Raw genomic sequence first — 27164 nt, 5'->3', positions numbered from 1 at the left:
CACATCATTCCCTTGTAGCAAACTACAGGGGTGTGGTTTAAAATGGGTGTGGTTAAGAATATTCTGACTGAAGCGTCAAACTGAAGTCAACAGAGAAGGACTGCCTCTCCAAACAAGAAAGCAAATGGTTCACCTAAAGAACAAAGCCGCCTTTCCACTGCACACGATATTGGGACACGACTGACGGAATACGCCCCCTTGTGGCAGTCGCACAGAATTTTCAGTTTTTAGTGCACCATGGAAGAGAAGCTGATTCTTGCAGTGTCCGAAATAAAGGAGTGTAAAAGCAAGAGTCTTTATTCTCAGTGTATTCACCATGGTTGAATAAATAAATGAATGAACGAACGAATGAATACTAGAAACTCATAGACTGCATAAATTTTTGAGGGGAAATGTGGAGACAACATTAAAAAAATTATAATATTTGTCAGGGCAATAGCCTAGTGGTTAGCATGCAGACATATGGTGCAGTAGCATGTCAGGGCATCCAGAGTTCAAATCCCGGCTCGAGGACATTTCCCAACCATATCCCCCCCTCTCTCTCCAACTTCGCTTCCTGTCTCGTTACTGTCCTATCTAATAAAGGCAAATAGTCCAAAGATAAATCTTTATATAAATTATTATATAAAAAATAATAATGTTTTTTATTACTCATTTATAAATAGAAATGCTTTTTTATATTGACTTTTTTTAAAATAAAAAATAACGAAAAAAACTGCTATTTCTCATCTCGTGTGCACGGTCTAGTTGCAGAAGTTCAAATATTAAGCATATCCGCAGCTCAAATCGAATTCAAATTTTATTCCGCATATAGAGATGATCGCACTACTCTATATTGGAAATGAATGACTTCGGTCTGTCGCTTCTCGTTTGTCGTGTGCAGTGGAAAGGCGGCTTAAGGATGTGTGTTATAAAAAACACTGTAAATATTGATTTCATGCAGACTTCAAAAAACTTTTGCAACATTGAAAAAATTAAGTGTATTTAGAAAGCGCATTTCACACCAAAAACAAAGAATAAATATAATAATAATAACAACAACAACAATATTTGAAAAGTTTACCAAGTAATCATCCGGCTTGATTCCGAACAGCTCCCGGAAGTAGCGGAAAGCCAGTGGCGCGTATGTCTTGAACCGGAAGTCTGGATAATGGTGTGCTGGAGTCAGGTTGCTTCCTTCACTGCAACAGTAAAAGTACTTGTTAAAAATACATTTCAAAAATGAAGCATACAGTTTACGTCAGAATTATTAGCCCTCCTGAACTACTAGTTCCCACCTGTACATTTTTTCCCAGTTTCTGTTTAATTGGGTGATTTTTTTTCAACACATTTCTAAACATCTGATAGCTGATTTCTTTTATCTTTGCCATGATCACTAGAGCCCAGCACGGGCCTTAAATATAGGCCCTAGCCCGGCCCTAACCCAAGACGCACAGGCTTTAGCCCTGCCTTTGTCCAATGGCTTATGAAAATGTTTGGCCCGAGCCAGACTCGAAGCTTATCTTTTTTCCGGCAAACAGCTTATACCAGACTTGTATGTAATAGAAAATTCATGTTTTTTTTGTGTCTTTTTTTATCAGAATAATTTAGAGAAATGTTTGTTTATTTTTTGTGTGTGTTTTTTTTTTAAGTGTGAGTTTTTTAATTGACATCGATATCTAAGCGGTATGTGGTCCACAGTGAGTTTACTCAATTTACCAGTTGGCCCATCATATAAAGTTGTCAAAATTTGAAAAAAGTTGACCAGAAGTTTGGCTTTTCTCTAGAGTTTTCCCACAGTTTCAAGTTCGTCATTGGTAATTTTTCTCTTTATGTTCTCCGTTGCACGTGGCTGGAAATCTCTATACAAAAGGAATCACTGGCGCTTCTGGACCACACACATTAGATCTCATAAAATTAAAAAAAAAGTTTTTGTAAAGCAGGCCCGTAACCTGATATGCATGCTAGCTATGACGAGAAAATTAACCTAAAGCCCGGCCCTAGGGGCATAAAAAGTCAGGCCCCGACGGGCTTGGGCTCAAATCCAGGGCTGTAATGATGACAGTGCATAATATCTAGATATTTTTCAGGATGCTATTCAGCTTAAAGTGACATTTAAAGGCTTAACTAGGTTAATTAGGCAAGTTAGGGTAATTAGGCAAGTCATTGGATTGTTAAGTAGACTATCGATAAAAATATTGCTTAAAGGGGGGCTAAAAACTTTGACCTTAAAATGTTTTTAAAAAATTAAAAACTGCTTTTATTTTAGCCGAAATAAAACCAATAAGACTTTCTCCATAAGAAAAAATATTACAGAAAATACTGTGACAAATTCCTTTTACTATTAAACATCATTTGTGAAATATTTGAAAACAAGCAAACAAACAAAAACATTAAGTGTACATGTACAGTTCACTAATAACATCACATTTTCAACACAAGATGCTTCAGGGCGAAAATCCAAACGCATAATTCTGTGAGAAGACCATGCAGACATTGTGAGAAACGGTTACCTAACCTAAATGCTCCTTTATGCCGAAGGAACAGAGACACATTTGATCTTTCTGAGACCCATTGAGTTGCAACGTGACCCAGCAGCAGTAAAACACCAGAGGTAATCTTTTCCAGAGACGCACAACAGTGACCAGCCTGAGGACAAGGAGGTCCTGCAGTCTACACCGGTTACACAAACTAAAGCCCATGCAGGGTCAGCTACATCACTTACAGATGATGAAATGTAATCAAGCTCTGGGAAAACTGCAAGCAAATCCCATAACCCACTTTTTTTGTCTTTTGCTATTATGAGGCCGGTCATTAGTGGTTGGATTAACCCCGTTATAGGAATAATTCTGACTTAAAAGGGCCGGACGGTGTTGTAATCACTCACCGCTTTAAAACGATAATCAAAAGTGTCTGTGATCCCCTCATAAGTGGGTTACGATGCTGTTTTTTTAGGGCACTTGAATGGGTTATAGAACACTGTGTGTCTCATTACTAAACTATAAACCTCAATCTGCCCACATTGTGTGAGCCATTACGAAATTTACTACAGACCTCTGAGCTTTTCGCAGTTGGATAAAACAATAGCTCGCCGGTGACGGGGCAGACGACTGACCTGAACTCTAAAAATGGGGCTTTGGCATGTCCAAATCTGCCTCACAGACATATTGGCGTTGTTTTTTCGGTGTACTAGTACATGTCTATTATTTCGACCAGCTTTGTCATTATGCCATCCAACAAAAAGCTTCAAAAATGAAAAAAAAAATAATAAAATGGATGTCATGGTGGCGCAGTGGGTAGCACAATTGCCTCACAGCAAGAAGGTCGCTGGTTCGAGCCCCGGTTGAGTTAGTTGGCATTTCTGTTTGGAGTTTGCATGTTCTCCCTGTGTTGGCGTGGGTTTCCTCCGGGTGCTCCGGTTTCCCCCACAGTCCAAAGACATGTGGTATAGGTGACAGGCTAAATTGTCTGAAGTGTATCTGTGTGAATGAGAGTGTATGGGTGTTTCCCAGTGCTAAGTTGCAGCAGGAAGGGCATCCGCTGCATAAAACATATACTGGATTAGTTGGCGGTTCATGATTAAAGCCCTGATTAATAAAGAGACTAAGCCGAAAAGAAAATGAATGAATGAATAATAAAAAATAAATTAAAAAGGATAAATATAAAGTGATAAACATTAACATATTAATTTAAAAAGTGACAATACTTAAATATATTATAGGATATATACAGTATAATATATGTTAAATTACAATTTGATACTGATGTCAAAATCAGTGCATTTTTCCGAATTGTTTTTCACAATGGATAAATATAAAATAAGTCCTAAAAACATTCATATATGTTAATCAAAAAAGTGACAATATCTAATGTATTATAGATTTTAGAATTTTAATGGGCTAATTTATTATAGGCTATAGTACCTTGAGGCGGATGGGCTACAGCAGCAAAAGACCACGCCAGGTGCCACTCCTGTCAGCTAAGAACAGGAAACTGAGGCTACAATTCACACAGGCTCACCAAAATTTGACAATAGAAGATTGGAAAAACGTCTGGTCTGATGAGTCTCGATTTCTGCTGCAACATTCGGATGTTAGGTACAGAATTTGATGTGGACAACATGAAAGCATGGATCCATCCTGCCTTATATCAACAGATCAGGCTAGTGTTGATGGTGTAATGGTGTGGGGGATGTTTTCTTGGCACGCTTTGGGTCTATTAGTACCAATTGAGCATCGTGTCCACCCCATATCCTGCCTGAGTATTGTCTCTGACCATGTCCATCCCTTTATGACCACAGTGTACCAATCTTCTGATGGCTACTTCCAGCAGGATAACACGGCCTGTCATAAAGTGTGAATCATCTCAGACTGGTTTATTGAACATGACAATGAGTTCACTGTACTCAAATGGCCTCCACAGTGACCAGAACTCAATCCAATAGAGCACCTTTGGGATGTGGTGGAACGGGACATTCGCATCATGGATGTGCAGCCGACAAATCTGCAGCAACTGCCAGATGCTATCATGTCAATATGGACCAAAATCTCTTGGGAATATTACCAGTACCTTGTTGAATCTATGCCATGAAGGATTAAGGCAGTTCTGAAGGCAAAAGGGAGTCCAAAAGAATTTTTCTAACAGTTTACACATACATATATATATAAGCTGTTAGAAAAATTATATAACTATAAACACTAATATATGTTAATTATAAAAGTGACGATATTTAATTTATTATAGGCTACTGTATATAAACTTACAATTCGATTAAAATTTGATACTGATATCAAATTTATTAATTTGTTTTCACAATGCGTCACCTTAGAATTATTAGGTTCTGTGTTCTGAATGATTTTTAGAAATGGAGCTTCAAAGTTTTTGCATTCCATAGCAAACAGTACGTGTGTAACATTTGTTTTTTAAATAAAAAGTCTTAAAATGAAAACAACTTATAAAAAAACATCACATAATTTAAATAAGTTGTCATTTAATAAGAATATGTCAATAACTCAATTTTGACAAAAATGTCATATAGAACCTTATAATTCTAAAGAGACGAATGGATAAATATAAAATTAGCCCTAAAACATTCATATATGTTAATTAAAAAAGTGAACAATATTGAATTTATTATAGGCTAAAGTATTTATTACAGACAAATTTATTATAGGCTAAAGTATAGCATTATTTATATACTATTATATAGACATAATATAAACTTACAATTTGATACTTATATCAGATCAGTGGATTTTTCTGTTAGAAAAATTAAAAATGGATAAATATAAAATGAGTACTATAAACATGAATATATGTTAATCATAAAAGTGACAATATTTAATTTAATTTAAGCTACAAATAAATATAAATATAATAATACAGGACATTTTTCTGTTAAAAGTTTTCACGATGGATACATTTACAATGAGTACTAAATAAAAAAGTGAACAATATTTAATTTATTATAGGCTAAAGTAGTTACTATAGGCTACAGTATAATATTATTTATATATAGACATAATATAAATTTACAATTGTTATCAACATCGGTGCATTTTTCTGTTTATAAAATGTTCTATCTATAGATAAAAATGCATGGAGTGTCCTATTTCAGGTTTGTGTTATAGGGATAAGCCTATAATAGTAATCAAATAAAAATGTTTTTGACAATATTACCGCCGTCATGTGAATCATGCACTTGTGATTTAATTTTCTTCAATTGTCATTCCAAGTGCATGGAAAGCATGTGAGTGTCCACACTATAGGCTGCATTTGTTATGAATAATCACTATTGCTATTTAAGATATGCACTTTTTAAAAGTCTTGGTGTCAGTAGGATTTTATTTTTGATCAAAAGTGACAGTAAAGAGACTTATAATGCTACAAATTATTTGCAATTAAATAAAATGCTGCTTTTATTCATAAAAAAAATCCTGAAAATTAATTTCCGCTTCAATAAAAATATAAAGTTTCCAACACTGATAATACTGTTTTTACTGGTTTTCTGGTTGAATTAATATAGAGCTTTGGTCAGCATAAGAGATGTCTTTTAAAAACCTTACTGACTTTAAAATGTTACCTCCTGAGCTAAAAAAAAACGTTACTTTAAAGGTGCTAATATTACAAATTTTAATGTGTGAATCACTTTTCATTGCTAATGTGTAAACGGCTTCAAATAAACAAAATTTTGAACTTTCTTATTTTCTAAGCTGATTTGTACAAAATTATAGACTCTGGACATTGATGCTGGCTCTAACTCTGGACTTTTATAACTCTACTTCTTGCCAAATGTGATCTAGGGCCACAAAACCAGTAATAAGTGTGATTTTTTTGGAAATTGAGAGTTATACATCATCTGAAAGCTGAATAAATAAACTTTAAATTGACGTATGGTTTGTAAGGACAGGATAAAATCTGGTTGAGATGCAATTATTTGAATTAATGGTCTGAGGGTGCAAAAATTCTAAACACTGATTAAAATCCCCTTCAAATGCTCAAAAAATTATGTTTATTTAAAATGAGCTGAAACAACAACATAATTCTTGCGTTTTTGCGGGGACAGCTTAATTGTTTTAAGTTCAATCCACTTATATTTGTTAACTTAATTCCTTCATGTTGTCCCAACACAAATTGATTGGTTGGAACGCATTTTTTTTTACAGTGAAGCTGTCCAACACTGTAAAGAATTCTGGGTTTCACACAATTGATTTGTGTTGGGACAACATGAAGGAATTAAGTTAACTTATTATTTTTTACAAATTTAAAAAAAGTGGATTGAACATAAAACAATTAAGTTGTCCCAACGCAATCTTAAGAATTGTAATGTTGCAGCTCGAGTAGTTTGAACAAGCAACAAAAAATATTTTGAGTGGTTTAGCTCTTAGCAATGCATTTTACTAATCAAAAACTAAAATAAATTTACAACAGGAAATGTATAAAATGCCTCAATGGAAGATGATCATTACTTAATATACTAATGATTTTTGGCATAAAATCAAAATGGATGATTTTCACTCATTACATGTATTTGTCACGATCACCAGCAATCTAGCCTGTGCAGATTTACATTTGCCACTTAAATGAATTACAACTCCCATCCTGCACTTCAGACACACCAGTTCCTGATTCACCTGATTACACAGACACGCCTGGAAGCTCATGATGGACTAATCGGATGGACCATATAAACAGAATGTGCACACACACACACACACACACACACACACGCACGCACACGCACACACACACACACACACACACACACGCACACACGCACACACACGCACACACACAAACAGACTTTGCAGTGTGTGTATGTGTGAGGTGAACATATAGTCCATGTAATCAGTCTATGATTCATTTCCAGCTGTGCGTGGGCAATCAGGGAGAAAACTGAAAATGGTATGTGAGTGAGGTACATGATGGGATTTGAAGTACAGTTCCGTACAGATTTGTAGTTCTCCAGCGATCTGCAACTTCTAGATTGTGACAATATTTTTGCCTTTTTTTCCACAAATATAACTGCGAAACATAAAACTGGTTTTGTGGTCCAGGGTCACAATTGCCATTACAAATATAAATAATTCTGCCTTCAAATCTAATATAAATCAAATTTAAAATGTTAGTTTATGAGCTGAAAAAAATTATTAAAAACTTCATTATAGCCAATGTGTCAACAGCTTCAAACTAAGCTTAAAATTAGAATTGATTTTTAGGATTTTCTAGACTCTGGATATTTACCAAATACCAATACAAATCAAAATCATTTCCCCATCACACCCTAAATAAATCAAATAATCTCCAGTATGCTTTATTACATATAATATGTACAGCATACAAAATTTCATCCAATCAATGCATGCTACATAACATATGTTTGTTTAAAATGTGAGTAAAATGATGCATGTGAAAACTACAGTATGCAGCAGACTAACTGGCTCAAACGGAGGGCGAGCTCATGCAACTGGAGTGCAATCCCCAGTGAGAGAATCAGACTCTATAAATAAGGAAGTCAGGCTAGTGGATCAGTGGCGTCCCGCTGAATCCTGCATATGCACTCTCTGCTCACTCAAAAGAGCCTTTTGGGAATCATTTGTGCAAGAATCATCTGTGCAGGACTAAGCAAGATCTCACTTTTCTGGTTCTCATTATAAACTTTACTTACAGTGTGTTATTAATGGCTGAATGATGTGATGATGTTAAAGAGATGGCCTGTCCCAAAATTCAAATTGAGTTGCATTCGTATACTGCAGACTAGTACAATATTAAAGGGATAGCTCACCCAAAACTTTACTCACACTCAAGTGGTTCTATTTTTTCTGCTGTTGTACACAAAAGAAGATATTCTGAAGAATGCTGGGGAAAAAAACAGCCAATTACTTCCATACTATTTTTTTGTTCCTACTATGAATGTCAATGGCTGCTTTTTTTCCAGCGTTCTTCAGAATATCTTCTTTTGTGTTCAATAGAAGATAAAATAGAACCACTTGAGTGTGAGTGAAGTTTTGGGTGAGCTATCCCTTTAATATTGTACTAATACAAATGCAACTCAATTTGAATTTTGGGACAGGCCATCTCTTTAACATCATCACATCATTCAGCCATTTACAACACACTGTAAGTAAAGTTTATAATGAGAGTTATAAATGTTTAGATCCACTTGATTGTGATTAAATGGTGATGAAATTTTCATTTATGTGTGAACTATACCTTTAAAGAAGTCTTTTAGATGAAACTGTGGTTCATAAAATGCAAGTCAACTACTTCACTTAATCAGATTGAACAGATATGCAAGCTGCTCAATCTAAGGCTATATCCACATTTTCTTTCTTTTGTGGATTCTACTCAATACAATTTCAATTCATGTTTATTTATATAGTGCTTTTTACAATGTAGATTGTGTCAAAGCAGCTTAACATAGTTCTAGTTAAGTCCATATTTCAGAGTTGAAGTTCAGTTTAGTTTAGTTCAGTGTGGTTTATATTTTACAGCTGAAAGTTCAAACACTGAAGAACAAATCCACCGAAGCACAGCTCCACAAGTCTTTATCCGAGCAAGCCAGTGGCGAAAATGGTGAGTTAAAAACTTCACGTATTGACAAAGTGAAGGGGAAAAAAACCTAGAGAGAAACAATTCTACATTCTAGAAAATATCTGATGCGAGTTACTACTAATGCATCTTCACTAGTCTTCTAGTTCAGGGGTCTTTAATGAATTTGATTTATAATGTCATTGCGTGATTGCTTGTAAGCAAACAAGTAAATCATTGCAACCCAGGCTCGTTGGAAATATGTGCCCAGGATTACAATTTTGAGAACAAACAAATATGTACGCTAGACTACGGTTTATTGCAATTTTTGTTTTCACAAATACACTAGAGGGCGCTGTGTAGTTTTTTGACAATCTCAAATATACGCTTATTTCACGCAGCCGCCATTTTTTAAACTGAAAGCGAGACTGAGGTGGGAAGAAACCTGGAAGTATAGGATCAGCACTGTAAACATTGCAACAACATGCTGTGGACTATAAACTTCTGGCTGTTGCCGCGATTTCAAAACGCAGATATGGTGTAAACATCACTTTAATATCATTCAGTTAGGTTTAATTTAAAGAATTAAAAGCATATTAGGCATCAAATAAAATCACAATCTCTTTAAAAGTAATGCATTTAAGTGTCCTCCTAGGCTTCAGTTCATGGCACCAGGTAAACACTGTGGGGAGTAATAAAACGATGCTGTCCTCTGTAGCACACCCTCGTGTTGTCTGTAATAGTGTTGTCCCGGTACTGAAATTTTTAAAATATCTATTTCCCGCTAACATTTAATCGCCAATGATTACGTTCTTAAACACCACTGATTTGCCATAGTATTCACCAGTGCTCAACAGAAATGACTGTGATTGGCCGTGAAAATTATCAGTTCACCGCTTTTCACCGAGTGCAAACACAGATACAGGGACACTGGAGCGTTTTAAAGCTGCGAAGATCAGTCGATATCCAATGCAATTTCCCTTGACTTAGCTGAAAATTAGGTCTTATATCCCTTTTTATTTTCAATCTCCATTCAGAACAGACCTTTGGGTCACACGGAAGGTGGTGAAATCATAAATTTGTGTCACTTTCTCTTTGCTGATAAGATATAAAGGCAGGTACACAACGTTCCTGTGCGATTCCAAGCGATACTTTCAGGTTTCTTCCCACCGCAGCCTCGATTTCGCTTTTAAAATGGTGGTTCTCATTTGTGCCATTTTTCATGAATCCACCAGAGGCCGCTGTGTACATATCTGCGCATATTAACGTCCTTCTCGTGTTTGTCCATAAGAGAATCCTGTCAGCTTGTTGTCGTGGATAATATATCAGCTTGATATCAACTGATATCCACCCCTTTACTTAAATCCAAGTGCAGTTTATTAACCCTTTAACCAGGATCATAACCACCTGGTTGACCTTTTATCCATAGGTTATTATTATTATTTTGATTGCTTAGTAGTATTTATCAGAGTTGTGTCAGTATAACATTTAATACAAGATGTGGGCCAAAAAAATATTTTCAAAGAGTGCACCTTAAAAGTTTAAGAGAATCGTCAGGCAGGCAAAAGGTCAAAACAGGGACATAATCCAAAAGCGTAGTCACAATACAGGCGAAAGTTCGGGACAGGTGGCAAAACAACGTAAACAGTAAAACAAAGCAAATGTCAAAACACGACAAGGCAGGACAAGAAAAACGCTTTATCATGCTTACTTACAGTTTATAAGACTTAGCAAAGAGTGTGTGTGAATGAGGGGCCTTTATAGTCCTAGTAATCAGTCCATCATGAGCTTCCAGCTGTGTGTTTGTATGTAATCAAGTAGGATCAGGAACTGGTGTGTAAGTGCAAAGACTTCTGGGAGTTGTATTTTATACAGTGGCAGATGTGTAGTTCTCCAGCGATCTGGACAGGCTATAGCTGGTGATTCAACATTAATAATACTGTTTAAACTGTATTTCTGATTAAATAAATAAAGCTTTGGTCAGCATCCCTTTTCAATAGTTGAATTGAATAAGCTAAATTGGCCTTGTATGTGTGTGAATGCAAGAGTGTATGGGTGTTTGCCAGTGCTGGGTTGTGGCTGGATGGGCACCGCTGCAAAAAACATGCAGAATAAGTTGGTGGTTCATTCCGCTGTGGTGACCCCTGGTTAACAAAGGGACTAAGCCAAAAAAAAATGAATTGCTTGCATCTTGTTTGATTTGAGACTGAGTGAATTAACTGCATACTGCCATTTCTGCGTGAACTGTCCCTTTAAGAACTTGTTTTGAGAGTAAAATGACAGCATGCTGCTGACCACACTAAATGCTATAGGAGAAAATTTGAGAAACGACCACAGCAGTTTGACAGCAGCATGTTAAACATACACTGGTGTTCTGCCTGTGTCCATCCATACCTGGGTAAAAACACACTCTCCACCACGTAGAAGTCCTGCATGAGCACATCTCGGTCAGGTTTTGAGGTCAGATTCCCTACAGTGTAGCCGATGCCGAGCTGGATGGCTCCTTTTAGAGCAGATGAAGTAGTCTGAAACAATAATAAAAAGCAAAACAAATTAGCATTGCGCTTAGTCATTTCGAACCCTGCTCTTATGTGGGTTCCTTGAGGTCATTTTCTCAGACATGCAAGACTAAACCTGCCTTCCTAAATCTCCGTTAGTTAAATAAATGACAATTGTGGGTCAAAACGCATGAATGAGGTTCACTGCAAGTATTAGTTCATTTACAGGGTTTTCTTTATCGATACTAGGGGTGTAACGGATCACGGTTGATCCGTGATTTATATGGATCACAACCCACAGTTTGGATCACACGTGACCTGTGGATTAATAAATTTTTTTGTAGATTTATCCTAAATTTGTAACGTCATTTAAATCACATGTTTGAAAGCATTTAAGCTTTGTTGTAAAATTTAATGATGATGGAAGAAGTTGTGGTAGGTTATTTGGGATGTGGTGGGTTTCTTAGGTTATTAAAGGTGTTTTCTGTCACTACTTTAACCTGCATTAATGCATTCAGTGTAAGCTACACGATTAATTATTAAAAGATCGGGATCTTAACACCCACGCAACATACATTATACATGATGGTGATTTACATATGTTAATTAATCCTTCGAATTGTTGCATTCAAATTTGTAATTGAAAAACACAAAAATCAAGAAAGAGATTCAGTACTGAGATAACAGTTTATAGTTTAGATATAACCACTGATGTTTATGGTAAAGATTAAAATCACCATCATATGTATTTAACTTGACGCTCAAAAAGAAAGTCGTAGGCAGCAATTACATTATTTTACCAACAGGTGGCGACAACCAGCCATCAAAAATATGCCACTGAATAATTCTTCAAATATGATACATCTAGCAATAAAACATGAAGTTGAGTGAATAACTCAATCATTTATTGAACAGTGAATTTTTCACAGTACTGAATATTTTACCATTTATTTTTATTCATCTGATTATTTCTTCATTTTATTTGTAATAAAATTACAGGTTCTAAGTTTTGTAATAAATGCAAAGCAAATTACATTTGTCTGATCTGAAAAATGGTCCAATCCGTGATTAAAAACCATTATGTGATCCGAACAGTGAGATTTGTGATCTGTTACACCACCAATCGATATCAACATTTACAATATCAACATGCTGGATTTGTCATGGGAAACAGCGAGTGGAAAGCACATTCCTTACTAAACACAGGCGCTGGTGAATGATTTGTTGATATTTTGTGTTTTATCAACATGACACACTGAAACACTGATTTAGTAAGTGCAAATGTCATGACTTCAGAGGCCTTTAGAACTATAATCATAATGAATATTTTTTATGTAATTTGTAATTATATATGTATTTTGTTTCTTATTTTTTATACATTTTTATTGGTTAATACTGATGTGCAGAAATAAATAAGATTTTTAAAAATATTAAAATGCAAAACAGATATTGTATATGCATATGTGTATTAAATTTTATTTGCATTTTATTATTTTTATTGGCCAATACTGATGTGCAAAAATAAATAAGATTTTAAAATATATTAAAATGCAAAACGGGTATTTAAAATTATAATAGCATTTTATAATATTCCATTTTTTGCTGTATTTTTAATAAAAAAAAATGCAGCATTGATAAAAACATGTTTGTACAGTGGAGCATTTTTAAACATTTATTAAAATATCTAAGTAAAAAAAATTAAATCCGAATTATTATTAACTGTTAGAAACTGAATTAAAACAAGCAATAAAAACAAATGCATGAAAAATGTTTGCAATTCTAAGTCAGAAACTTTTTTTTTAAAATTTTTGTGTCTAAATTGTAAATCTTACAAGATTTAAAATTCATTCCAATATTTTATTTGCTGCAAAGAAATGCATGTTTTAACAATGTAAATTTATTTTAATTTTAGTGAATTAATTAGTTTGTTTCTGTCATTTTTAAATAGATTTACACACATTTATATTAGATTTGTTGTTTTAGTTTTTGTTCTTTACTGAACACAGGAGCTGGTGAATATTTTGTTGATATTTTGAGTTTTATCAACATGACACACTGAAACACTGATTTAGTAAGTGCAAATGTCATGACTTCAGAGGCCTTTAGAACTTCAAATACAAGAGGACTTTTTAATGCAATGTGTAATTATATATGTATTTTTTTATACATTTTAAAATAAAAAATGTGAAGCTCCTGGTTGTCTGGCACAAAGAAAAATGTATGTATTTTATGTATTATGTATTTTATAGTTAAAGACAACTAATACCATAAAACTGAAATTATTTATTTTTTACTTAAAATAAAATAAACATGAGATAAATAATATAAAAGTAATTTATAGTTGCCTTTATGGATACCTTGATGTAATAAATGTACTTAAAAAGTCATTCATTCAATCATTTTTCTTCGGTTTAGTCTCTTTATTCATCAGGGGTCGCCACAGCGGAATGAACTGCCAACTTATCCAACATAGGTTTTACACAGCGGATGCCCTTCCAGGTGAAACCCAGCACTGGGAAACACCCATACACTGTCACACTCACACTCATACACTACGGACAATTTAGTTTATTCAACACACCTATAGCTCATGTCTTTAATCTGTGGGGGAAACCGGAGCACCCGGAGGGAACCCACACAAACATGCAAAACATGCAAACTCCACACAGAAATGCTAACTGACCCAACCGGGACTGGAACCAGTGATCTTCTTGCTGTGAAGTGACAGTGCTAACCACTGAGCCACCGTGTCATCCATAATTTGCAATTATATATGAATTTTGTTTCTTATTTTTTATACATTTTAAAATGAAAAATTTTAAGCTGGTTTGTCTGGCAAATAGAAAATATTTGTATTTTATGTATGATGTATTTTATTGTTAATGACAACTAATGCTATAATTATTTATTTTTTACTCTTTTACGTTTTAAAATAAAATAAGCATGAGATAAATAATAAATAAATAAATAATTTATATTTGCCTTTATGGTTACCTTGATGTATTAAATGTAGTTAAAAAGTCAAATAAAAGTAAAAATAAGATAATATAAATGAATAAATGAATACATAAATAAATGGATGAATAATTAAATAAATAAATATTTTTAATATGTTTTATGCAGAGATTTTTTTTTCCAAAAACACTTATCTTTTCAACATATATTTTTAAACATAATAGGTTTAATAACATTTTTTTGGTAATTTCTATGATGACAGTACATAATATTTAACTAGTTATTTTGCAAGATACTAGTATTCAGCTTAAAGTGACATTTAAAGACTTAACTAGGTTAATTAGGTTCATTTGGTAAGAAAACATCTTAAGGGGCCATATCTAATAATATTGAACTTAAAATTCTTTTTAAAAAAAAATTAAAACTTCTTTTAGTTCAGCCAAACTTAAAGAAATATTTTTTTTCCAGAAGATAAAATATTATGAGAAATACTGTGAAAAATAGCTTTGCTCTTTTAAACAACGGTATGTACAGTTGAAGTCAGAATTATTAGCCTCCCTGTTTATTTTTTCCCCAATTTCTGTTTAACAGAGGCAATATTTTTTCCACACATTTCTAAACATAATAGATTTAATAACTCATTTCTAATAACTGATTTATTTTATCTTTGCCATGATGACAGTAAATAATATTTGACTAGATAATTTTTCAAGACACTTCTATACAGCTTAAAGTGACGTTAAAAGGCTTAACTAGGTTAATTAGGTTAACTAGGCAGATTGGGGTAATTAGGCAAGTTATTGTATAACGATGGTTTGTTCTGTAGACTATTGAAAAAATATTGCTTAAAGGGGCTAATAATTTTGACCTTTAAATGTTTTTTAAAAATTGTAAAACTGCTTTCATTCTAGCTGAAAAAAAACAAATAAAACTTTCTCCAGAAGAAAAAATATTATCAGACATACTGTGAAAATTTCCCTGCTCTGTTAAACATCATTTGGCAAATATTTAAAAAATAAACAAATTTCAGGGGGGGGGCTAATAATTCCGACTTCAACTGTATATGTAAAAAAACACTGCATTCTCCATAAGAACAACATATTTCAGCAACAAACACACGATTAATGAAAAACAGTTGATTACCTTTTTGTATGTTTTTTCTCTACGGTTATTTCCAGAGCTCCCGACTCCATTGGCATTGGCTGATGACATCTGCACGAGACAACAAAGAGTTAAACGTCACACAAAACCATCAGCAGGGCATGTAAATAATCTCCTCAGGCTCCATCCACAAACCAGAAACCATCTGATTTGCAAAAAGAGCCCGACACGCACAACAGGACGCCCTGATGGGATAATCGAGTGCCCTGTAAATGCAGCAAATGTGTGGTTCTGTTAATAATATATGATGCAATTATGGTTTACCTTGATTTAACCAAGAGCACAGGTGTTGGTGTTTGGTTCAGCGCTGCTGCATTGCGCAGTCATGTGGACCAGAAAGCACAAGTGGAGCTCACAATGATGATGTTCCTCCTGTAAAACCAGAAGGTTAAAGCAGAGTTAATGAGGCAGCGGTTCAGTTTTAATGACCGACAACAACGTGAGCATGAGGTCAAGAACATGTCAAGGTCATAATTCAACTCACAATCTGAAGAAAAGGATTTGATTTTATTTGTGGTCACACATTTTATGTTCTAAAATGTTTTATTTTTATTTTTTTTATAGATTATTACTTTTATATGCATTTTATTAGTTGGTTAATACTGATGAGGAGTAATAAATAAGATTTTAAAATATATTAAAATTCAAAACTGATATTTTATATGCATTTTAATATTATTATTGGTTAATACTGAAGTGGAGTAATAGGCCCACACAGAATCTGCGCGCGCAGAATTCCGCAGATTTTTAGCCCATCATTAATTCTGTTTATTTGCTTGAGTAAATGTGTGTAAATCTATATTTATTCACTTTTTAAATTAATTACAGTAATATTATTGATTAATATGAAAATGTTCATCTGATTTATGTACAATGCAGTTTGTACAGTAATTTTTTCTGTCTTTTAGTAAATATGTTATATGAGAGACTTGCTTTGTTTACCAAATAAAGTGAATCTAATTGGCTTTGCATTTTAAACATTAAATAAAAGTTAAAAAGATAATACTTTTTATTTCACATATTAGGTTTTAGTTATGATACTCCCAAAATAATTCAGCTGAAATCCGCAGATTTTTACCAAAATTCTCCGCTGAAATAGCAAAAAACGTCCGCAGATTTTGTCTGGCCCTAGTAAAGTAAGATTTTAAAATATATTAAAATGCAAAACATATATTTTATATGCATTTTATTCTTTTTAGTTATTACTGATGTGCAGTAATAAATAAGATTTTAAAATATATTAAAATGCAAAACTGATATTTTATATGCATTTTAATATTATTATTTGAAGTGAAGTAATAAGTAAAATTTAAAAATATATTAAAATGCAAAACATATTTTCTATGTAGTTTATTATTTTTTATTGGTTAATACAGATGTGCAGCAATAATAAAGATTTAAAAATATATTAAAATGCAATAAAGTTATTTTATTTGCACTGTATTACTTTTATTGGTTATATTGAAAATGAGATTTTCTAATCTTTTTTAATCAAATAAATGCAGCCTTGAAATGTTAGCATGGTGGCGCATTTTCAAGCATTTTTTACACACGTTTATTTAAAGTTAGGTAAAAAACTAAATTCTGTATTATTGACTGTTTAGAACTGAACTGAAGCAAATGCACTTTTGTAAATTGTTTGCAACTGTGTTTGTCAAAATGAAACTTCTTTTTTGTCATGTTTGTTTCCAAATTGTAAATCATACAAAATGTATTGGAATTGACTTCTGATTTAAAAATCATTCCAGTGTTTTATTTGCTGCAAATAAATGCATATTTTAAAATGTAAATTCATTTTCATTTTAGTGAAATAATTAGTTTGTCTGTTTCTGTCATTTTTGGTCTACCATAGATTTACACATGCATTTATTTTAGGTTTGATGTCTTAGTCATTTTGTTTTCATTCAAAATAAATGAATATAAAACTAGATGAAATTAAAAATAAATACTTTTTTCAGTTAACATTTACTTTATTTCAAGTAAGAAAATGATATCTTTTTTTGTTTAATTAACCATGCATTTTTGTTTGGTAATCATTTATAAAATGTATAAGCAATATCTAAAAAGCAAACTAGGGCTACATGCTATTGGAAAAATCTGACAATCTGACAAATCTTGGACACAGATCTGACATGTTTTATTTTGCTGCGCTATATATTGCAATATGAATACAATTTCGCCATGTGATTAAATAGCTCTATTTTCAGATTTCATTAATTTATATCAACAGGGATGATCAAGTCTTTTTCTATGCAGTGCATCTGCATAAACTTTAATAAACCACAAGCAAAAATAAATACATAAACAGTGCTTAACATAAACAGTTATTAAACAGTACATATATTGAACACTCAAATGTAAAATAGCATGATCATCATTGTATAAATAATTTTAAAATAATAATATTTAATAATATCTTTATCTATTAATTTTCAATAAACAATCTAATCTTGCGGTGTGACTATTGCGGATACACACACTGCAATATTGATGCTCAAATGATTTATTGTTCAGCCCTAAAGCAAACTGTTTCCACCTTTTTCTTCTTCTTTTTTTATTACTATGTAGTGGTGCAGAAATGACACACGTCACCTTTAAAGCTACAACAGGTACTCATCAACTCTCTCACCACCCTGATCTCTGACCACCTAAGTGTGTGTTTGTGGCAGCAGCACTGAATAAACGGTGTGTCGTAAAGTCAGCAGACGGAGAGCAGGGCCTCACAGTCTGTGTAAATGAGGAATAATGGCCTTTTAGAGCGTCTGCATAAACAAACTGCCAGCCTGAGCCCTTATTCAGACTCGCGAAACTCTGCAGAGGGAAAACACTGCGAAAGTCTGGATATGAATAAGCTCATGATAAGAAGCTGTCTAAGGAGTGTCAGATCCAGAACACAATCCAGAGAATCAAGACCGCACAATTTACCCTATTCCAATGTCTCGTGATGCGTGAATTATGGGAGAAACTTCACTGTATAATGCAAGGTTGTTTTAGTAAAATGAATGTTGGTCAAAAATAACATAATCTCATGGCAATTCGTAACATTTTTATTTTAGTGGTTAATTTATTATTATTTGTATGATCTCATTTGTATATTTTAGTACAATTTGCTCATCCCCTAATGAGGGGTAGAGTTAGGGGTGTGGTTTGGGGACACGCCTCCGTTTAAAAATGGTATGTTATTTGTTTTTGTTTGTTTACTAATTAACATTATTTACGTTTATTATTTAATATGCATATACATTTATTTGAGGTTATTATTTTTCTTTAACGTTTTGTTTATATGTCAATGTTCTGTATTTGATATTCATCGAAATTATTTGCAAAACAAGAAAATCGATAAAAAGTTCAAATCATAATTTTTTTATGTATTTATTCGAATGAAGTCGTATGAATTCGTAATATATTGATCCATTCCTTAATTTTCCTCCAGCTTAGTCCCTTATTTATCAGGGGTCGCCATAGTGGAATGACCTGCCAACTATTCCGGCATATGTTTTACGCTGCGGATGCCTTTCCAGCTCAGTACTGGAAAAAACCCATACACTCTCGCATTCACACACACATATGGGCAATTTAGTTTATTCAATTCACCTATAATGCATGTCTTTGGACTGTGGGGCAAACTGGAGCACCAGAAGAAAACCCACGTGAACACAGGAGGAACATGCAAGAAATGCCAAATGGCCCAGCCGGGACTCGAACCAGCAACCTTCTTGCTGTGAGGCGAAAGTGCTAACCACTGAGTCACTGAGCCATATAACATAATAATATAATACGATAATAATACCTATAATAATATTATATTATTCGTATAATTTGTGTATATACGAATTAGTTACTTTTTTGACAATTTGTAAAATGGTTACGTTTATTCATGAGATCGCGCTGTTCATAAAACATTTTCGTTAACTGAAAGAAAAAAAAATTAACAATAAATGAACAATTCAAAATAACAAAAGTCACTTAAAAACTGAAATAAAATTATAATTAGCAAAAAATATTAATAGTTTCGTTCTGTTGTCAAAAATCTGACCTGCGACCGTTTGTAAAACTACCAGTAGATGGCGCTATTAAAGCCAAACACTTTAGTTGAGTGCAAGATTACATACAAAAACATGTTTTCCATATTATAAACATAAAATATGGGTTGTAACTCAGCAAAAAAATTATAATAATATAATAATAATATTTAACTACATACATGGTCTTTAATATGAAGAAGATTGTCTTAAAATACAGCCTTTACAGCAAATTTAAAAATAATTTCAAAATAAAAAACAATGTAAAAATGCTAAAACTTTAATAACTTTGGTACAATGAGGTGTCATTATTGTCACAGTTCACCCAATATTAAAAGACAATTTATTAGAAGTAACAAATTACTTTCAGCAGACCACAAAACAAGTCTTTCCACAGCAATATTATGAACAGACCTCATATCGAATATTACTCTACTGTAGGGAAAACAAAGAGAAAATAATCCAGAAGAACCAAATACAGTGAATTCAAAAGAGCCACGGACATGCTTGTGATAATAAAGTCACATTAAAATACCAAGCGTAACGTTATTCTCATGATGGATGGAAAAAAGCACAAAGCCAAATGCACCTCTCACTCAGTTTTCTCTATAAATATGAATTATTTGCAGCACGACCTTAATATTTGAAATGATTTGTTTCAGTTCTACTAAATGGAAGTTCCCCAAAAATGTGCAACCCATACTTTGAAACACAGTAGGAAACGTGTAGGAAAAAGCTGGGGCCCACTTTATATTAAATGGCCTTAACTACTACATACTTACATCAAAATAAAAATACAATGTTAATGTGTTCATAATGTATCGCAGAACATTTCTGGTAATATTGAGGTGGGATACAGGTTAGTTTACTACATATTAGTTAAGGCCACTTAATATAAAGTGGGACCAAAAGCTGGATAGAGTTCATGCACAAATGTCTTGTATCCTCAATATTGTCATTAATTACAAGTCAAGCACTGATCGACAATAAAAAAATGGAGGCTATAAAATATTTACACTTGGAGAAGGGCATGTCAGACGTCACAAAGTTTAATTGTGGATCTGTGTTTAAATATACCAGTGTTTGCTTTGCAGATGCATCATGGAACATTAAGATCAAATAAAGCAATATAAATGCATTACAGGCAGAGCGGTTTTACTATAGTTAAGGGGTGTGAAACAAGTTTTATGTGGCCTTTGTTAGATTTTTTACTATAAAACTCATAATCATAACAATATGGTTGTTTTTGAAAGACAAGACCCACAGAAACAGGCATCGTGAGAATCAGTGGCTTTATATCTTAAAATTGCAAGTTTGAGTTTCATAATTGGCGGCATGGTGGCTCAGTGGTTAGCACTGTCGCCTCACAGCAAGAAGGTCACTGGTTCGAGTTCGAGTCGAGTTGGCATTTCTGTGTGGAGTTTGCATGTTCTCACCCCTTTTCATGTGGGTTTCCTCCGGGTGCTTCGGTTTCCCCTGCAGTTCAAAGACATGTAGTGTAAGTGAATTGGGTAAACAAGTTGTCCGTAGTGTATGAGTGTAAATGTGAGTGTGTATGGGTGTTTCTCAGAACTGGGTTGTGGCTGGAAGGGCATCCACATATGCCAGAATAGTTGGCGATTCATTCCACTGTGGTGACCCCTGATAAGTAAGGGACTAAGCTGAAGAAAAATGAATGAATGTTTGTTTCATAATTGTAATAAAATGAAACGTACAAACAATATACTTACATAATAGGACGTATGCAAATATTTTTTTTTCCAGCAATTTTCAGTTTTTATCTCGATTCAGCTTCTTTCAAAATTCTGAGTTTATATTCTCAGTTGTAAAGTCAAAATTTGTAATACTTTTTATTAACTGATTGAAAAAATAAAAAAATAATAATTAAAAAGTCTCAGTTAGCTTTTATTATAACTATATATAAAACCAAAATTACAAAAACTAAAACATCAAACATAAAATAATTGCATGTAGAAATATATGTAGACCAAAATTGACAAAAACATTTGAACACAAACACACTAATTCACTAAAATTAAAATCAAATTACACTTGAAAAACTTGTTACTTGAAATGGTGTTCATAAGACTCACGAAACCTTTATAATCATGACAATGTCATAAATGTGAGAGATTTTATGCATGCTTATAACAACTGTTATTAAGTGTCATCCGCTCAGTTGTGACATTTTGAATGCAAAGATGGCATTGTTTGTTATGACAACTTGACATACAGTACATCACAAGCAGCCTTCATCTTTGTCATGACAACTTGACATTACCAAGACAACAAAACTTGTCATAAATCTGTAATAAACATGATTCTCATGAAGCTATTATAAATATGTCATTAATATGTCTTCTGACTTTACAGCGGTACAAACTAAATTTGTCATTAATACGTGATTAAATATTTATTACACTCTCTAAAATTACTTGAAAGAGTAATGAAACTTTTAATGATATTTTAATTGACAAATACAGTTTGTTTCACTGAAAACGTGACACAATTATAGTGCCTCATGACAATCATGTTTATGACAGGTTTATGACAGATTTATTTTGTTAATGACAAGTTTTTTTTTTGTCTTGGTAATGTCAAATTGTCATGACAAAGACAAAGACAGGTTGTAATGTATTTGTTTATGTCAAGTTGTCATAAAAAATGGCATCTTTTTTATGTGATATGGGCCAACTGATTTTCAAAAATTTGAGATAGATTTTTTTTATTCTTTAAGCATACAATTTTAATTTAAAATACAGTAATATTGCTAAATATTATTTGAATTATTAAGCAGTCTATAAAAATCAGCATTTGCTTTTAACTGTAAATGTTAACAATTGAATGAATTCTTGTTTTTTATTAATTTCTTTGCAATAATATACAGTTATTATGACAAGTGCAAGTAGTGTCAAGCTGACTTACTGCACCATCAGTCAATATTTAGCTGTCTGACAAATAGCTAAACAAACATGACGACTTGAGCATGTTATGCTCAACCGCAATATCTAGTTTACAAAAATATCTAGAAAATAATAATAACCACAACATTATTGCATTACCCCTTCATCCTATTAACAAATACCTCTGGAAGACCCTCAATCTCCATATTATCTCCAACATCACAACATGCCGCATATGACGTTCTTCAGTAATCCAGTTAAGAACAATAGTCCCATTGTAAGAAGCACAAATAAATGATGTGGCATTGACAGCGGAAAAGACACGGATCATGAAGAGGCAAGTGCCCTTTAAAGGTATTAAAGATATGTGACCATGTGCCAGACATTAAGAAGACAGAGAACAGAAAAACACTTATGCTTCTATCACCATAACACTTTAAAAACCTGTCCTCACTTTCTCCCTCTTAATCTATCACGCTCCTTCTTCTCTTTGTGGTTGCTACGAGTCCAGGTTTAGTGCTTGTAAACAGTGGACGAATTCAAAGCAGGCACCGAGGGGCAAAACCTCCCTCCAAGAATTCATATCGGATGCATATAAAATCTCTTTTATTAAAGTGTGTATTGTAGGAAAAGTATCACATGACATAAAAAAGTATGTACCCAAAATACTCAAAATAAAGTACAAATGAAAGTGGATGACTTCTAGCACATCAAACACTTCCAAGTATGATTGTTAAAATTAAGCCTCAAATTTCAATCCCTTGACTTTCTGCCATACAGATTTATGTTGGAAATGTTACTATAAATAATAATAATAATAATAATACTATGGTTGCACGATATTAAAAATATTGATGGCAGCCTAAAGGCGCCTCTCATGTAGAGAATGAAGTCACATGCATTGCTCAGACTTCAACAGAGTGTAACAATCTTAATGGTTCTGTGGATCTCGTCTATCATATCTGATCTTTATTTTGTATTTTATATTGGATTCAGGTCAGGTGATTGGCTTGGCCATTCTACAGCTTGACTTTCTTTCTCTGAAAGCATTTGAGAGTTTCCTTGACTGTGTTTTGGATTATTGTCTTGCTGAAATATCCACCCTGATTTCATCTTCACCATTCTGCTAATGTAGATGTTTAACTGAAGCAGATAATCTTCATATACAATGATAAAGAGCAGAGGGTTGCTGAAGAACTACTGAGACATTTCAACTGCTGTCTGGGCTTTCACTGGCTTTCTACACCTCCCTTTCTTCATGTGTTCAATTCTTTTTTCCTGCGTCATTGCATTTTATTACACATAACTTAATTTGTAAACTAATTAGTTTTGTTTTCTTTGCATATATGGATTTCTTTGGTTGTTATCAAAATCTGGTGAAAATTTAAAGTCAACGGCACCTTTAGAAATATGTTTACTGAGAAAAATGTTGACGTTTTGAATACTTATTTCCCCCACTGTGTGTATATATAGAGAGCAATTCATTCATTTTATTATTATTTACCTCAATTTGGAAAGAATTCATGCAGTGATTTTGTTGGGGGTGTAATATAAAAGTGTAAAATAAAAAGTATAAGAACAGATTAATACTAAAGAACACAAAATAAATAAACTTTAGCTGATGTTTTTCTGTCAAGTCTAACAGTATTCTGGTCCAGAAGTTGGTAAGTCAAATGCAACACTGCATAGTATTTACTGAATAATTAAATATATACAGTTGAAGTCAGATATATTAGCCCCCCTGAATTTTTAGCCCCCTGTTTATTTTTTTCTCCAATTTCTTTTTAACAGAGAGAAGATTTTTTCAGCACATTTCTAAACATAATAGTTTTAGTAACTCATTTCTAATAACTGATTTATTATATCTTTGCCATGATGACAGTAAATAATATTTGACTACATATTTTTCAAGACACTTCTATACAGCCTAAAGTGACATTAAAAAGGCTTAACTAGGTTCATTAGGTTAACTGGGCAGGTTAGGGTAATTAGGCAAGTTATTGTATAACGATGGTTTGTTCTGTAGACTTTCGAAAAAAATATATAGCTTAAAGGGGCTAATAATATTGACCTCAAAATGGTTTTTAAAAAAAATGTAAAACTGCTTTCATTCTAGACAAAATAAAACAAATAAGACTTTCTCCAGAAGAAAAAATATTATCAGACAACCTGTGAAAATTTCCTTGCTCTGTTAAACATCATTTGGGAAAAATTTAAAAAAGAAAAAAAAAATTTTCAAAGGGGGGCTAATAATTCTGACCTCAACTGTATATACATATGTATTTAAACTTTTTAATATGCATTTAAACAAAAAATTAATTTGCCTTCATCTGTATGTATATATTGTTGAAGCTAAGTTATACTGTTAATTATGCCTCAGTGCCTGAATGCTTTAAACTAACATGAAATGTTTACACAGTAAAAGACCTTAATAATATGTGCAAACTATAATCTTCCACTTTAGTACTGCTGACAATAATAACATTGACGAGAGGCTACATAATTGAAATGTTTTTGCATATACAGACATGAACCTGTACGCATTATTAGGAATTTGGGTCAATCGGATCAAAAGACACATTTCTGTTTACACCTGGAGTTTTAATCAGTCTCTTTTGCCCACTTTACAGCACTTTCCTGACTTCTGTGAAGGAAGAGTCTATAGATGGATATTTGTATTGATCTTGCTTTCCAACACTGAAATACTGTAAACTAGCATACATGACATACAAATTCTAAGTGAGAACAGGAGAGGACAAAGCTGCTGCAAAACAAAGCTAAACACTACATGTTTGTGTCATTACAGGACATTGTGTTTTTTACAGTACATTTTCAGACAGCTAAGTTTAAATCCTACTTTGGCTGGTGTACTTCAACAACACATCAGCTCATGTAAGAATTAGGTCAGTAGGCAGAGAGTAGCAGGTCTTTTGTAGCTGTTTGAACACATTTTGAGTACATGAGCGTTTACATTACAAAACCAATCCGGGTGACTGTGTTTACAATTAACTCTGGAAGGTATCAAAACTAGACAAACTCTAAACATTTCAGACCTAATTTACACCTGTATTTAGTCTCATCTACGTGATTGGATCAACACATGTATTTTTTATATTTATATTAACTTCAATTATTAGATTTTACTTACAATTAACTGTCCATACAACAAGTACCTGTGTATGTGCACTGGAAAAAAAGAGGTTCACTCAACTTAAAATTTGAAGGCAAGCAGCTTCAGGACATTTTTGAGTTTACGCAACTTAATTCGAGTCTAGTGCAGTATTCGGGTTGAAAGTTAAGTCAACTCAAAAAAGCTCTGCAGCAAGTTGCCTTACAATTTTGAGTTGAGTCAACTTTTTTACAGTGTGGTACAGTAAGTACACTGTAAACATTAACTTGCTCACTTAATTTTTTAAGTTGAACCAATTTAACTTTACAAGTCATTTAAACTTACGTCGATTAAGCTGACCTAAAACATCATGTTACAAGTTGCTTAACCTAAAAAAATTAAGTTGAAACCTAATTAACTTTCTAACTTAAGTTAAAGTAACTTTAAACATATGTTGTTCTGACTTTTTTATAAAGTACTTTTTGTATTTATTGATAATACTGATAAATACTAAATTAGTCTAATCTTAAATTTGTTTTTTAATTTGAACCATTTCCTGTGAAATTTACCTCATTAAAATCCTCTTGGTTGCCAAATTTTATAGAATTTCTCTTCTTAAATCAGATTTTCTTCGCATGCTTCATTACATCACTCATTAGATTTATATATGTAGGAATAGCTTTCTGTTTCCAGTTTAATAATTTTAACCTTCATGCTGCTGTAGATTGACAAATGTAACTGTTTTGTTGTACACTATTTTTATTTACACTGAAAAAATGATTAATTGGATTTGTTAATTTTTTTTAAAGTAAGTGGTTGCAAACTACATCGACTGAATTTAAACAAATTTAGTTCAACATTAGTAAATTTAAATTATTTATTTAAATTCAGCCCATATAAACTGTTTGCAACCCCTTAAAAACTATGTAGTAAATACAAATATTGGCAATGTTTAGAACTGCCTTTAAGGCATCAGGATCTATGTCTTTGTAAGTTTCTTGAAAATGTCGGAAAAACTATTTTTCAGTAAAATGATCATTTCTGTCAGCTCCAATGATCAAAGATCGAATGCATTTATTTATTTTTTGTTTTCATATTTTTTTCTGATTTTCAACATATTCATACACAAATCTCACAAACCCGGAATAGAACATACAATAGTTTTCCAGCTGTCAATTACTTCAGTCTGAAATTACAGGGTTTTGGAAAAGCATGCTTTTAAATCAAATAAACATTTGTAAAACACTATTTAGTACAAATGCATATTTTTCCTCTCAAATGTTGCACAGTGTGCGGTCATCTTAAAAATGTTTTTATGAAGTGTGAAAAAAATATGAGCGAGGGGGTCTAAATTCTATGTCCATTCATTTTAATTGAAGGCTTAAAGCCAGAGAACAGGATTAGCAGTGTATCCCGCAAGACACAGGCCTCACGGACGCACTCTTTGTTCTTACTGGAGGTTCTTTCTTCAGTTTGCTAATTGGATACAGTGACAGCGATTACATAA

The 27164-nt window shown here is 32.9% G+C and overlaps 1 protein-coding gene across 2 annotated transcripts in view; it reads right to left on the bottom strand.

The window, feature by feature from the left end:
• The window catches only part of pip5k1bb (phosphatidylinositol-4-phosphate 5-kinase, type I, beta b), a 99883-nt gene that overhangs the window by 48344 nt on the left and 24375 nt on the right, over positions 1–27164 (bottom strand). For both annotated transcript variants that reach the window (XM_056464004.1, XM_056464006.1), the window contains exons 2-5: positions 15888–15995; positions 15606–15674; positions 11404–11534; positions 1064–1181 (exon numbers count right to left, since the gene is read on the bottom strand). In XM_056464004.1, coding sequence (XP_056319979.1) covers positions 1064–1181; positions 11404–11534; positions 15606–15674 — 318 coding nt within the window. In that variant the 5' untranslated portion in view covers positions 15888–15995. The remainder of the gene's footprint in view (positions 1–1063; positions 1182–11403; positions 11535–15605; positions 15675–15887; positions 15996–27164) is intronic.

This window comes from Danio aesculapii, chromosome 8 (genome assembly GCF_903798145.1).
Source record: "Danio aesculapii chromosome 8, fDanAes4.1, whole genome shotgun sequence".
NCBI lineage: Eukaryota > Metazoa > Chordata > Actinopteri > Cypriniformes > Danionidae > Danio > Danio aesculapii.
Note: the sequence above shows the minus strand (reverse complement) of the source record. Positions and strands in the feature narration are given on the sequence as shown.